The sequence below is a fragment of the Rhinolophus ferrumequinum genome, chromosome 6, assembly GCF_004115265.2.
Source record: "Rhinolophus ferrumequinum isolate MPI-CBG mRhiFer1 chromosome 6, mRhiFer1_v1.p, whole genome shotgun sequence".
Lineage (NCBI taxonomy): Eukaryota > Metazoa > Chordata > Mammalia > Chiroptera > Rhinolophidae > Rhinolophus > Rhinolophus ferrumequinum.
In genome coordinates, this window is record NC_046289.1 from 2943240 (window position 1) to 2957246 (window position 14007).

At 48.4% G+C, this 14007-nt stretch overlaps 1 protein-coding gene across 2 annotated transcripts in view; it reads right to left on the bottom strand.

The window, feature by feature from the left end:
- Nucleotides 1–12269, bottom strand: part of PPP2R5C (protein phosphatase 2 regulatory subunit B'gamma) — a 138432-nt gene extending 126163 nt beyond the window's left edge. Inside the window, exons 1-2 of one of the 2 annotated variants that reach the window (XM_033109536.1) lie at nucleotides 11893–12269; nucleotides 10657–10722 (exon numbers count right to left, since the gene is read on the bottom strand). In XM_033109536.1, the coding sequence (XP_032965427.1) occupies nucleotides 10657–10722; nucleotides 11893–11895 (69 nt within the window). In that variant the 5' untranslated portion in view covers nucleotides 11896–12269. Of the gene's footprint in view, nucleotides 1–10656; nucleotides 10723–11539; nucleotides 11651–11892 lie in introns of those variants that run through there. The other variant, XM_033109534.1, reaches the window with a different exon arrangement.
- Between the last annotated feature and the right edge of the window lie 1738 nt (nucleotides 12270–14007).

A 14007-nucleotide genomic window follows, 5' to 3' on the forward strand; every position in this document is an offset into this window, starting at 1 on the left:
CTGAGCCATAAACACAGCTGTGCGGCTTTGACTTGGGTGTTTCCTCACCAAATCAAAACCGGATTCTCTATCTTGAAGTTACAGGAAATTTTTGTACAGAAGTATGATACTGTTTAGCTATTCGTCGTGGGTAAAGCTAAAACAGACTTAGATCTCCCTTTTTTGGTCACTCCTGGAATGGAGGTTACGGCGAGTTTTGTTTTTACCTGTTCATTCAGTGACGTGAAGGATACCGTGGGACCTACTTCAGCATCTTTATTTTTGGCTCAATGATGGGGAATTATTTATCAAACCAGTATTTATTTATCAAACCCAAATTGAAATGCCTGCCCTTTTCCTCTCAGAGGAACTTAGCAGCCTCTGAAGATTTCTCAGCAAGCAAGCTACACCCCCACCGCCACATTTAGAGGTGACTGCATTTTGTAGGTGGGACGTGGGGGCTTCGGGATGATCTGAAACACCGTTTGAGATTCAAACTGAAGCGATGCCAATGAAGCAGGCGCTGTACAGGAGAGGGCCTCCTTGCAGAAGAGCTGTGTGGACTCCGGGTGGGGGTGGGTCTGTCAACGTGGGCCGCTGGGATCCTTGAAGCTTCTGCGGGGTGGTGGGGGCTTAGAGGAGGGGAGGAAGTGGCCGGTCCCAGGTGGGTCTGGACCCTGTAAAGGGAGGTGAAACCGCAGCCCGGGCTTGGCCTCATTGCACAGTGCTTGGCCCACAGGGAGGTGCAGAGGCAAAAAGCGAGGTCTTCCTAAGGGGTACGAGGCCCTCTCCCTATTCCTTCCACAGCAGCCGATGTGTGTGGCTGCCCCTCTGAAGGCAGAGGGAACAGCATTCTAGAGGCTCTCCTTCACCCTCAGGAAAGGCGACCCACTGCAGTTTCCAACATGAGATGCATCAAGCCTGCCTGTTCCAGGGCCCAGTGGTTACCCACAATCCCCAAACTTCTATGGAGCCAGGCAACAGCACCCCCATAATGAGCGAAAAAATAGGGGTGTTCGATAAAGTTTCTGTACTCTATTTCATTTAAACAACAAAACAGGCAACTGGACTGGTGACAAGGCCCCAGTTCTAGATGTTTTCCCATACAAGGGACCACTATAAGGAACAATCACCTCTTCCCTTCCATTCAAACACTGAAAGTCTAAGAATTCACAACGAGATGCAATACATTTACTGTTCAATTGGGCAGGGCAAATCTCTTGATATTTTCTGGATGGCATATGTAATAAATATCAAAGGAATACCTCTTTCACAGAGCATAACCACACTGGTTTCAGGTAAGAGCCCAAGCAGAGACCTACAGGGTAGCAACAGGGCCCAGCTTCTCGCCAGAGTTTCTCTAGGTTCTGAACCTGGTTTGGACTCCACTAGGCCAGGGGTCAGCAAGCCAAGGCCCATGGGCCAAATCTGGCCCCCTGCCTGTTTTGTGAATAAAGTTTTATTGGCATACAGCCATGGCTATTTGTTTACATATTGTCTATGGCTGCTCACTTGCTTCAACAGCAGAGTGGTGTGGCCCTCAAAGCCTAAAATACTTATTACCTGGTTCTTTACAGAAAGAGTTTCCTGACCCCTACCCTAGGCCAAGAATCCTTGGCTGACAGGTGAAAACAAGGGAAGAACAGAAGAGAGTTCCCTGATTAAGAGTGATTGGCAAACCTCCCGAGCTTCCATTACAAGGGAACATGTAGGAATAGGAAGGTGAAAACCCCCAATCACCAAAGATCTGCAGGGGAATCTTTGGTGCACGTAAGGACAAGAGCTTTCAACAGATGCCTGGGGAGTGGAAAGCAGACGGGAGGCAGGGCCGACAGCAAGGCTAAGGAAACTTCCACCTGGAAACCACAAACGGGAGTGCGGCTGGAGGGAGAAGCAGGTGATGTACCCCACAGAGTCCCGGAGAGGCTCAGGACTCAGAAACTCTCGAGGGCAGGCATACGATGTGGGGCTACAAAGAAGGAGATTCATCCTTGGTCTGCAAGATGATCTGTCCATAGCCACTGAACATTGTGCACAGTACTGGTGGACTGCGTATTCACAAGGGGAGGAAAGAGATTCTCCAAAGAAACCAGACTGCCCAGGAAAAACTAAGGCTGCTCCTGTCAGAGCTGGCGGCTCAGAGCAAAGTTCTCTGCATCCTGGCCTTTCTAGGTCGGAAGCCACCAGAGCCAGCTCTCAGCTTAGGCCTATGACGCAAGCTGACAAGCCCACCCAGGTACAGAGCCCACGGCCCGCTGTGCAAGTGCGGGCAAGGACACATACCGAGACTGCCGTGTCTTCTAGGTCTCCCGGCTTCAATTCTTGCCCCCCTGTTTCCTGCACAGAGATGTGTTGCAGAGATCTTTTTAAATACTTAAGTCAGATCATCTCACTCCCTGTTCAAAATATCTCAATGGCTTCCCATCATCGTAAAAATCCAAAACCTGGCCGACAGCTGCTGACGAGACCCCACTGGACCCTGCCTGTGCCCACCTCTCCCACTTCATCCCTCCTGCTCGAGCCACCCTCACTTCTCTTCAGCCAAACTGGCCTTCTTTCAGGTGACACACCCAGCTCCCTTCTGCCGCAAGGCCTCTGCACTAGCTGCTGCCTCTGGCTGAACGCCCTTCCTCAGATCTTTGCACCACTGGCTCCTTCACATTCAGGTCTCAGCTTGAATGGGATCTCCTTGGTGAGACCATCCCTGACCACCTGAAGCTGCCTCCAGGTCTCCAGCACAGGGGCTGCCAGAGGTGGTCCGGCCCCACAGGGGTGTCTGGAAATGTGTGAGTACAGTTTGGTAACACAACCACAGGGTGCCACAGGCATCAAGAACCCCAAGGCCCCTGCTCTGCAAAGTGTGAGGCGCTCTCACACCACGTCATCGGTGCCCCTTAGAAACACAGCACTCACGGAAAGCAAACTGCATGAGGGCAGGGACCCTTCTGTGTCCCGTGCCGAATCCCCAGCACCCATGATGGTGCTTAGCACACAGCTGGATCTCAGGACGTACCTGCTGGGTGACCATGAGTGAATGAATCAACTGGAAAGAAGCCTGCAACGTGAAAGAGAACAGCCAGGATGAAGGGAGGAAAATGACGGAGACAGAAAGGTCAATGCAGGGAGCAGGTCTTACCGCAGAACCCGCCCTCTGCCACACAACACTGCTTCCCGTAGGTCTGGACCGTGGGAAACCAGCACAACAGTCCAAAGAGGTTTGCTCTGCCATGCGGGGCTGAGAGGGATTTAGGTGAAATGGGAAATTATAGGGTTTCGTATCATTTTATTTTTTAACCATGTGTGTTTTGATAGACAAAACATCTAAAAATGAAATCAAGGACAGTGCTTTCCGAGGGTCCCCAGGCCTATGGGAATGGCCAATCCTTGCCTGTGTCAGGTCTTTAAAACGAAGGTGGTCCCGGACCAAATAGTGACAGGCCCTCCTTCCCATCTCACCACCAAATTCCCTTGTCTGTCACCCTCCTCTTTTCTCTAATTTTATCCACTTCCTTCTCCTTTGCCAATTTATTAACATATGACTTCTTTTCCTTTAAATGTAATCTCAAATTTGATATTTCATATTTAAAAAAGTGAAAACTAACAAAGTTAAATTAAGTCAAATACACTCACATTTGAAATATTTTGGAAAATGCTGCTAGGGTCTAAGGAGCCCTGTCGGACAGAACTCTCTGTGAAGCAGGAACTGTCGTGTATCTGCTGTCCGAGAGCAGAGCCACTAGCCACACGTGCTCCTGAGCACTTGAAATGTGGCTACTGTGGCTGAGGAGCTGAATTTCTACATTGCATGTGATTTTCAGTCATTTAAATACATATACTTGGCTACTGGCTAAATCTCGGACAGCACAGGTCTAACACCTCAGAGCTACAGGTACTCTGACAGTCCCAGTGGGCAAAAACGGCATTAGGTCAGAGCCAACACCCTTCAGAGCCATGCTAAACCTCATCTTAAAAAAAATACTCACGATGAAGGAAAATCCAAGGTCCTCAAAGCAATCAAACATCCCACCCAACCCAAGTTTAATTCCTAGGCTTGTTCTCTGGCTCCCCCAGGTGGAGAAAACGAAGATGGCGAATGGTTTGGGTTTGGGAAGCGGCACTTCCTGCAGCGGCTGTTCTCTGACCTGACCAGGAAGCAGGGAGCCTGCGGCACACACACTAAGGGGGCAGAAGGCAAGACAACTACCTACGACGCTGTGCCTGTGCCGACCAAACACCACGCGCCCTGACCTTGGCGGGTACCGGTGTTTGAGGGAGCCCTGGAGACTTGACAGCCGAAATCTTTCAGATGAAATTCCCGTCACCATGATTCATGCTGGTGGCAGACTGACTCCCCCTGCCCCGCCAGATGCAGGCGGGAGCTTCTCGACCGTTACACGCAGGGCTGCAGGCTCACGTTCACTCTGCAGCTGCTCTAACATACGAACTCTGCACCTCCGTCATGAACCGGGAAACTAGGTTATTTCACGTGGTTGGCTTGATGAACTCCTTCTGGAATGACATAACGTGTACTGGAGCTTTTATTGAGGAAGAAAAGGAATACTGATGATCTTATCGGCTGGCTTTCTGGAACTCCATCATCTAATGGTGATCCTGTGTTTGCTCAGATGCTTTCAAGCATCTGATTCCCTCCAGTTGGCTCATTATGCTAAATGTGCTCCATCTTGTTCCATGTATTCAGCGGCCGAGGGTTTGACTGAATGGGGGGCCTAGCTCCTCCCAAGTCGACTGAATGTCCACAAGCAACAGGCATGACACTTCACAATGAACAGAAGCAGCCAACACTGACATTCCTAACAAGTGAAGACAATGTCATTCTTTTCACCTTCTGCAGTGCTTGCAGAGCGTGAGATGCTCAAACTCAATCTCTCTCTCTCTCTTTCTCTCTCTCTCTATATATAACTTATTAAATGTTAAAAATATATATGTATGTTCTGAGAAAAATTCCCAAAATAAATTTAAAATAAAAAATATAAAGCACTGAAGATCATATTGGAAATCTTATATTTAAGTGGAAACCCCATTTTGAAATGCTTTAATTAAAGTAAGATCTTAGGAGACTATACTTTTTGCCAGACCTCTGGTGTTATGTAAAAGCAAACTAAAACCAAAACCAAAACGCTCTTCTTAAAACTCTCAACGGACATTAGAAAAAGACCCAAGTACCACAATCTTCTGCTTTAGTAGAATGCTATTCAAAACAAATTATAATGAATGAAAACTGCATTAAAACATTCTTAGAGGATAAAAAGGCTATAAGCCTCTTAATGAGAGATTTTTGTTCTAATTTACAGTATCAGAAAAATCAGAAGATAATTGATCCAAAGCTCTCCTTCTTCCCAAAGATTCCTAAAATCCACCAAAATCCACCAAATATTTCTCGACTCCAGGACCTCACGTAAATGGCAAGTGCAAAGAAACAGCAAGTTAAACTGCTGTCTCAAGGACTTGATCTAGTTAGGGAGGCTAACCACAGGTAAATAAAGGTGGTCCCAGGCAGTACAAATGATAATTGGTAGAGCAAATGATTGCTACTCAAATTTAAAAGATACAAAAAATTTGGTCCAAGATGGTGAGAAAAAGCTTCCCTTAAACTTCAGAATAAACGGACTTGAGTTGGAGCTAAAAGGATGAAAGGATTTCAGACAGGCAGTAAGGAAGATGGGAAGAGGATTCTACAACAGTTCTCAAAATGTGGTCTGGGGATCTCCAGGCGGACACCCCTTAGAGCCTTTCTGGGGTCTACTGCTTCTATGATAATACCGTAACACAATTTGCCTTTATAAGCATCATGTCAGTTTTTCACAGGCTACGAGACATGCAGCATCAAGAGACTGAATGTGGGAGCAGACTCAGGAAGCCAGCTATTTTCTCTTAAACCAGACGTTAAAGAGATTTGCAAAAACACACAGCAATGCCATTTTCTCAGCGAATTTTTGTAGACAGTAATTTCTCATAAAAATATACTATTTATATTAACATGTAATGGATGTTATTATTATTACTGGATGAATTAACGAATATTTTAAAATTTTCAGTTTCAATTTCTAACATAAAACATACCGGATAGCTATAACCCACTTAAATAAAGCTCTTTGAGATCCTCATTTCTAAGACTATAAAGGGGTGTTGATACCCCTTCTGTTTGATCACTGCTGTTGTAAAGGAAATACTATGCTCAGACGATTATGTGCCAGGCATGATTTGCAAGCAAACATACTTTGTTGAGGGGTCTTGTAGCGCAGTGGTCTCAACAGGGGCCATTTGCCCCCAGAAGACATCTGGCAGTGTCTGGAGGAACTTTTGGTTGTCACAACTGGAGGAATTGGGGGGCTACTGGTATCTACTGGGGAAGGCCCAGGGTGCTGGTGAACTTCCTACAGAGCCCAGGACCACAGGGAAGCATCCGGCCCCACACACAACGGGGCTGCAATGGGGCTGGACCGCCTACCGGTGAGCAGATCTCACAGGGAGCCCAGGCGTCCATCTAGGACAGGAGTAGGTGCTAGAAAGGGGACGGCTCAGGGAAGAACAACTGCTTGCTCATGACCATGAGGACAGTTAGCTCCCAGTGCTCCTCCCAACTCCAATGCCTTCCAGTTCCCCCATTATGCTCTGCCAGCCTCCTCTGTCCTGAGCGCCCAGCTCTAAGCAGAGATAAATAGAAAGGCCAGGAACAGTGAACCAAAACATTGCAATTAAAAGCAGGGAACTCCATTTCCTACGTAGTAATTACACGTGAATTTCAAAAAAAAAAAAAAAATACTGTTCCTTTGGGCCTGTTTCACTGGGGCCCAGTTTACGGTTGTATGGAAAAATGCTGGGGAGAGAACGATGGGAAATGTGGCACGGGAAGCCCCCAGTGAAAGCCTGAGCTCCCGATTAGCTTATAGACAGTGGTGTTGGGTGTTGTGGAGGAGGGGAATCGAGGACTCTCCTCTCTGGGGCTGATAATCACAGCTGTCTCCCCAGAAAACGACTTCCCTTGTGTTCTTCCAACTCACTCAGCTTAAAATTCCTACTACAGAGACAAGTGATGAGACAGGAAAAAAACTTTTCTTAAGAAAACATTTTTCATAAAAATTATTTAACATGTAGTGGGTATTATTATTTAGAGAATAAATATTTTTTAAATATCAGTTTTAATTTCTAAAACATGACTCCACCACCTACACCTATGGGACCTCAGCAGGCCTGGCCCCACGTTTCTGGGACACTGGGCAGGAGTGGCAGGGGAATTGTAAAGGGACAGATTATAAAGACAAAAAAGTTATTACTAAAGGTAGGTGTCAAAATAAGCTAACAAGTTAGAGAGAGGACTGTTCGGCTCTCTTTACAGCAACAGACATTATTGAAGAGTTGCCATAGAGACTTTCAAACAAAACTAAGCCAAGGTAGGATATGTCAAATGCATGACCGAAGAACAACACTAGAGCAACCTTTAATGTGCTTAAATCAAATCACTTTACAAAAAGCATTAACACTTTTTAAATATGTGACTCCGGACACAGTACACAAATTAAAAAACAAAAAACACCATCACATGGTCCGATCTTCCAAAATGGGCTTTAGGACTCTATGAGCAATTTAAGATTCTAAATGGTCATAAGATGTAACAGATCTGTGTGTTACACCGAGAACAGCTGCTCAAAGATGAGTTTCCTCGTCAATCTTCATGTCCCACTTCAAGTGGCCCGTGAGCCCATCGGGGCCTCACCCCTTAAAAGCGTGCCACGAAATAAACCAGCAGTAAGCACTGGGCAGAAACTTTTATTTCCAGGACACATGTGGACAAGCAAGTCAAAGTAAACATTCTATTTGAAAGAGAAAATAAGAAAAGAAAAATATACCAGTACACATCATGCAAGGAGCAAAAATTCCTAGAAAAAAGCAAAAGTTGCACAGTAGCAGTTATGACCTTTAACAGTATTTTGTTACATTGAAAGATATATCCTGCTACACATCCTGCAGGAAAAACTTCTTAATTGAGGGGTCGCACCTCATCTATCCCATATGGTTAAAAATGGCCGAGTCTGAAACTCACCGAGTCAGTTTAGAGATGAGGAAACAGGGCCGCAGATGTTAAGTGACATTGTTGAGGCCATCAGGGGTTAGCACATTTATCACTATGCTAAATGCTTTCTCCTTCACCACTCTCTCCTTTACTACCCTCATGGCAGGACTCCGTCTCTTCCTCACTAAAAAACCCAGGCCACCAACATATCTTGTTCGAACTGAAAAACGGTGGGCAGTGCACACGGCTGGCTGCTGTTCTCTGGAAGGCTGAGTGCAGCCAGCCAGCACTGGAGTGCCAGGACCTTCCCACACCTGAAGTCGTGTAGTAAGTCACGTAGAGTAGGCCACGTTCCCGAACGTGTTCTCTTGGGATCATTTCCCACACCTGGTCACTCCGCCCTAGACGGGCACCTGTACTCTCAGGTTGGGCAGCCCAGAATGTGGTGACCATCCTGACAGAGGTGACTTCACAGGGTAACCTGAGCAAATGATGGCTGTGAGGGGGAGGTGATACTAAAAAGGTCTGAAAAGCATCATGGGAATAGCAAGCCAATTTGAATTGTTCAGGTTAAAATATTCACAAGTTCAGGGTAACACTGAGAAAAGGAGAGAAAAAGAGTGTGCAATAATGGTTTAATTCACCTGCCTGAGTCAATCATGTTTGGTAAGTGGGTGGAACCAGAAGTGAAGAAGTGAAATGAAGACTGAGAAGAGAAAAACAACAATAAAAAAGTAAGGTTCAACTCAAAGTTCAAGTGAACTGCAGAGCCTTAATTTGTATTCCTGCAAAATAATTTACACGGTCATCTGCCAGTGTCATGCTTAACATGCCATGTTGCCTCTGGTATCCTTAGGAGGAAGTAGTGAAGGGCCCACATTTCAGTATTTTTCAGTGGTAATTTCAAGCTCTGTAGCTCCAGCTCTTAGTAGCGCTAGAAAAAATACAAAAAGACAACTGGGGCATCACATTCAGACACTGCAGGCCACACTTCAAAGGGTCGTAAGCAATTGACACTCTAGGAACCCAATCCACCTTAAAAACACGTAATTTACATTATTAGTGGTTTTGGTATCTTTCAGTTATTGATGGATTTTTTTCAGGTTCAAACTTAATCTTTTCCATCCTTTCAGCCGGGTTCTTTCTGCTAAAACAGGAATAAATGAACCATACTCATTGAGACTTCTTTGGGACACTAACAAGTGAGAGGACACAGGTACGTGAGCAAGAAAGATTTGGGGAGCACTAGGAAGGACGTCTAGCAGTTTTAATGAAAGATCAACAAATTAAAAAGAGAAAAGAAAAAGTATACACTCTTCCAGAGAGACTAAATTTCATTTAAATCAATTTAATCTAAATTGACACGGAAGTAAGCAATTTAGACAAATAAGCAAATCAAATACAAGAATGACAGTAAAATTCGATTGTCTGCTATAAAGAAAGGGCAGGGAAAGATTGGCACAAATCATCCCTAATATTGACAGTTAAGGAACCGTTTGGATTTCTACTTTTTGTTTTGGGGAGAGCAACACATTTGCTGGAATAAATCACCTACCAAGAGGAGGGAAGCTTAGAATGCACCAACTGATAAGGAAAAGATTACCTGGGGCAAAAAAAAAAAAAAAAAAGGCTACTGCAGATAATGGCCACGCAGAAATGAACCATCCTAATTTGGCTTACATAGGAAGGGGTCTGACACCTGCAAATTAATGTCATCTGTGATAAGACCAGAGACCTCCACGATCCAGCCCTGGAGAACTAGGACACTGAGCAGCTTCTCTGCTCCTAATGTTTCAAAAGGGCCTATTAGCTCTGCCTGGGTCCACACCACTCCTGGACCCTTAGCCCGATGTGCTCCAGTTCAACAAGTAGTCACAAGGAAGAAAAGGCAACGCCAAAGGCTGGCTCTGCAAATGCTCTCAAAGCACAAGGGTGTCAAGAGACTGCCACGACCCCACCACGTCAACACAATCTTCACCGGGCATTGCAGCTGTTACCCAATGAGCCCAAAGTCAAGAAGCAAAAGAAGTCAGAATTGGCAAATGCAGACAAAGAGAAAATGCGAAAGAGGATGGAAGACTGTACAGAAATACCCGAACTAGATAAACCAAAATATACCAACACTATTGGGGAAAGAGACTAAAGGGGACCAGACATCAACAGAGAAAAGGAGGTGGCCCAGAAAACCAGCAGCAAAGACAGCACTGAGGAAAGCTACGGCGGTGGAAGGAGGAGATAAGCCCAGGAGAGAGGGACCTTGGCCACTTACAAAGGAAGGAAGTGGGAGGATGGAAAGCTAAAAGGAACATGAAAAAGTCCAGCTGAGACAGATGCTGTGGAACCAACCAGTCTCTACAGGACCGCTGCTAGATGTGGGTGGGGTGGGGGAGCAATGGGGGTGGGGTAAGGGTGAATTTTAAAATCCCAGCAGCACAGATACGCATAATATTCATAGAAACATTCATATTTTACCAAAGCATTATAAAAACCTAAATAACTAAAATTGAGGGCTATGAAAGACACTGGGGGGAAATCTCATATAGGGAAACATTACAAAACCCTAGATTTTATCAGCCTCCGTTTTTCTATCCTAAGTTAAGAGCTGTTTATAAACAAGCGGGAAGTGAGCGTTTGAGAACAGTTACCTCTGGTTCAATTACGTCTTGTCCTTCTTTTGAACTTTTTCCACTTTTCCCTGCTTTTGGCAATTCCTGGGAAATATCAAGCAGAATCAATTAGGCTTCTCAAATTTTAGACTGCTCAACAACAGATAAATCAAAATGCAGTTTTAAAATTGAGTTATACAATTTAACCAGGACTTAACGACAGTTTTAATCAATACCATCAAACCCTATATCATATTGTTTAGAGATGTAACTAAGATAGACGCCACCCTGCCCCCCACCATCCAGATTCCCCTCGTTTTATCTGTGTTTGAAGTTGAAAACTTTAAGCAAAAACAGATAAACGCAAATGTACACAGTGCTCGCAGCATTTTGAAGACCCACATCCCCCCGAAACCCTGAGAGCGGGGATCCCCGAGGTGGTCCCAGAGCCCTGCCTGAAGCACAAACACGCCCCCGCAAACGCAGCACCCGGAGCCATCGCCGCCGCCACCCCGGTAACAGAGCCTCAATGGGTCCCTTTGCAGAGCAGACGACTCTTCACAAACATCAAGCGGGGTGCACTCGCTCGCTCCCTTTCTTCCGGGCCGGGTCCCGCCTACGTCTGCGGCCCCCACCCCTGAAGCCCCTTCCCAGGCTCTGCGAGGCTGGTCAACCACCTCGGCGGCTGCACCTGCCCCTCACGCCCACCGCGCGCACTGCCCGGGCGCCCACGCCGCAGTCAGGACCCCCGCCCAGACCGGGCCGCCCCCCATTCCGGGAGCAGGCGGAGCGGCGCCCTGGTGCCCTCAGGACCCCGGCGTCGGGGCCGCAGGTCCGGGCGCAGGACCCCGACCCCGCCGCGCCCGGCTCCTGGGCAGGTCCCCGCCGGCCTCCCCGCCGGCCCGCCCGGGCCCTGACTCACTTTCTCCTTCTTGTTTTTATTCGGCATGGCTGGTGCGGGCCGCCCCCGCCGCCGGCCCCCCGCAGCAGCAGCGCCCCCGCCCCGGCCGTCGCGCCCTCCCGGCCGCCGCCGTCGCTGCCGCAGCCGCCCGGGGACTGAGCCGTTCGCTGGCTCGCGCTTCCCCTTTTCCAGGTTCCCAGAGGCTGCGGCAGCCGCGGCGGCGGCAGCGGCAGCGGCAGCGGCGGCGTCTCTCCCCGGCCCTCCCCGCCCCGCTCCGCCCCTCCGCTCTCCTCCCCTCCCCCCGCCCGCCTCCCAGCCCCGCTCCCCGCCCTGCCCCCGCGCAGATCCCGCCCCTCCGCCGCCAGGCGCCCTACCATTGGCCCAGACGCCCTCACGTGCCCTAACGCTCTTCCGCATCCCCGCCTCCGGCGCTGGGCCTCGTCCCACTCTCGTTCCCACGCCGCGCTCTTGCTGGAATCCACAGGCCGTGCGGCAGGGTCGTCGGCTGCGGCGAGCGGCCGGCCGGGAGAATTCAGGCGAGTCTGGGGAGGGAGCGTGGGGCTGCAACTGCGGCGACGGTCCGGTGCCCGCGGTGGAGGTGCGGGACGGAGACAGCAGGGTGCAAGGGAGACACACGGAAAAGGCACTTTTCAAACGGCTGGCAACAAGTTCTGCAGCCGGCCGGACGCGGCCCGGGGCGAACGGCGGCCTCCCGGCCTCGCCCCCTCGCCACTGCGGTGCTTGCCGAACTTGAAAGCGCCCGCGCTCTAGCGCATGGGGGTGACTAGGAAGTCTGGGGGCGGCGGTTTCGCGGCGCCTCGTTAGGCCCCGCCCACTGGTGCCCGCCCCGCCCCCTCCATCGTAGGCCCCGCCCGCCGATGCCCGCCCCGCTCACCGAGACCCCGCCCCGAGGTCCCAGCGCGAATGGGGTTTTATTTTATTCTTCCCATTGGCTTGATCATAAACCATTTGAGGAAGTCTCTGCATTATAACCAGTAGTCACGCGATTTGTTATCTCACTAATAGCTCTGGGGAGATGAGTTTACTAAGGGAAGAAGGTTAATTTCGATACCCAGACTACTTCCACAGTCTAGTGTCAAAACCTGTTGGAGACTCTGATGACAGGCATGGAGATGAAAACATAGCTGAGGTAGTAAGACTCCAGGAGTGAACGGATTTCACGTGTGAGAAGCGGTGCCTCACCGTGATGATTAAGTTTCTGGATCATAACTGGGCACTTTGTCTTAGGCTCCGGTTTTCAGTTTCTGAAAGTTGCCAGGCAGAGCATTTTCGGTTATTCTGTGTTGGGAAAGCTAAAAGAAGAAGAGAAAAAAAGGTCTAAAGTGAGGAGTGTCGTGGGAGGTCCTGAAAGTAAGTTCTGCCTGCAGGTATCTGGATGTGCACTTTTAGACAAATGACTGCAAGTAAATGGCACAGCCTCCAACAGCTATATGTGCAGAAGAAACGGTTTTAGACTAGTCTTTTAAGTAGCTTAATAGTTTTTCCAAAACAAATAGTTAAACTATGAGGGGTAGAGCAGTGCCCCTAGTTAATTTAGTAACTTTTTATTTTAAAAATAAAATAGATGCTATCAATTTAATAAATCCAGCATAAATCCTTATCAAAAAGGAGTAGTTCTAAAACAGTACAACCATGGAGCTCTAAGCGGGCTGGGAGCTTCTCCAAGACAAGTCTATGCCTCCAGTACCCTTGGATCACAGCCCCTGATACAGTGTTGCACCCTAGCAGACATTTGTTGCATGCCCGCTGTGTGTGCGGGGATCGTGGTGAACAAGACACTACCCTTGTCCTCAAGTGCTCTGCATCCTTGGTGGAAACAAAACCAGCAGCCAGAAGGACATGACGTGTGGCAAGTCTACAGGGACTGGGGTGAGGGTGGTCTGGGTTGGAAGCAGGAAATAGCACAGAAGGATTTTGTTGCGGCCGGAGATGGGAGCAAAGGCCTCTACGAGACCTTCCCAAGGCATTGGACTTCTTTCTGGTTGTAATTTAGCATGTAATTCAGGGTCACTGAAGGATATTAAACTGGTGAGTGACATGCTCACGTTTGCCCTTTAGAAGACATCTGTAGCAGGAATGTTGGGGGTGGGGTGAAGGTAGGAGGCCAGGAGAACATCCAGGATCTAGTTACCGTCCACGTGTGGGCAGGTGAGGCGTCTCTATGGCAGTAACAGGAGGATCACAAACATCCAGGAGGCAGACTTGCTCGGCGGGAGCGAACCCGAATCCAGGCTAATACCTGTGTAGTTGGGGCTGCACAGGGATGAGGAAGGCACACAGCAGGGAGCGCATTTTGAGGGACCGTGATTTCGGTTTTGGTATGTGTTGAGTTGGAGCTATGTCTGCCACATGCCAGTAGAGGTGTCCTAGGTGGCAAATGACAATATGGATCTGATAGGATAGTGTCAGTGCATGTCAGGTTAGGTATTTATCAATTCAATTAGAGTTTGGGGGCAAGTGTAGGGGCA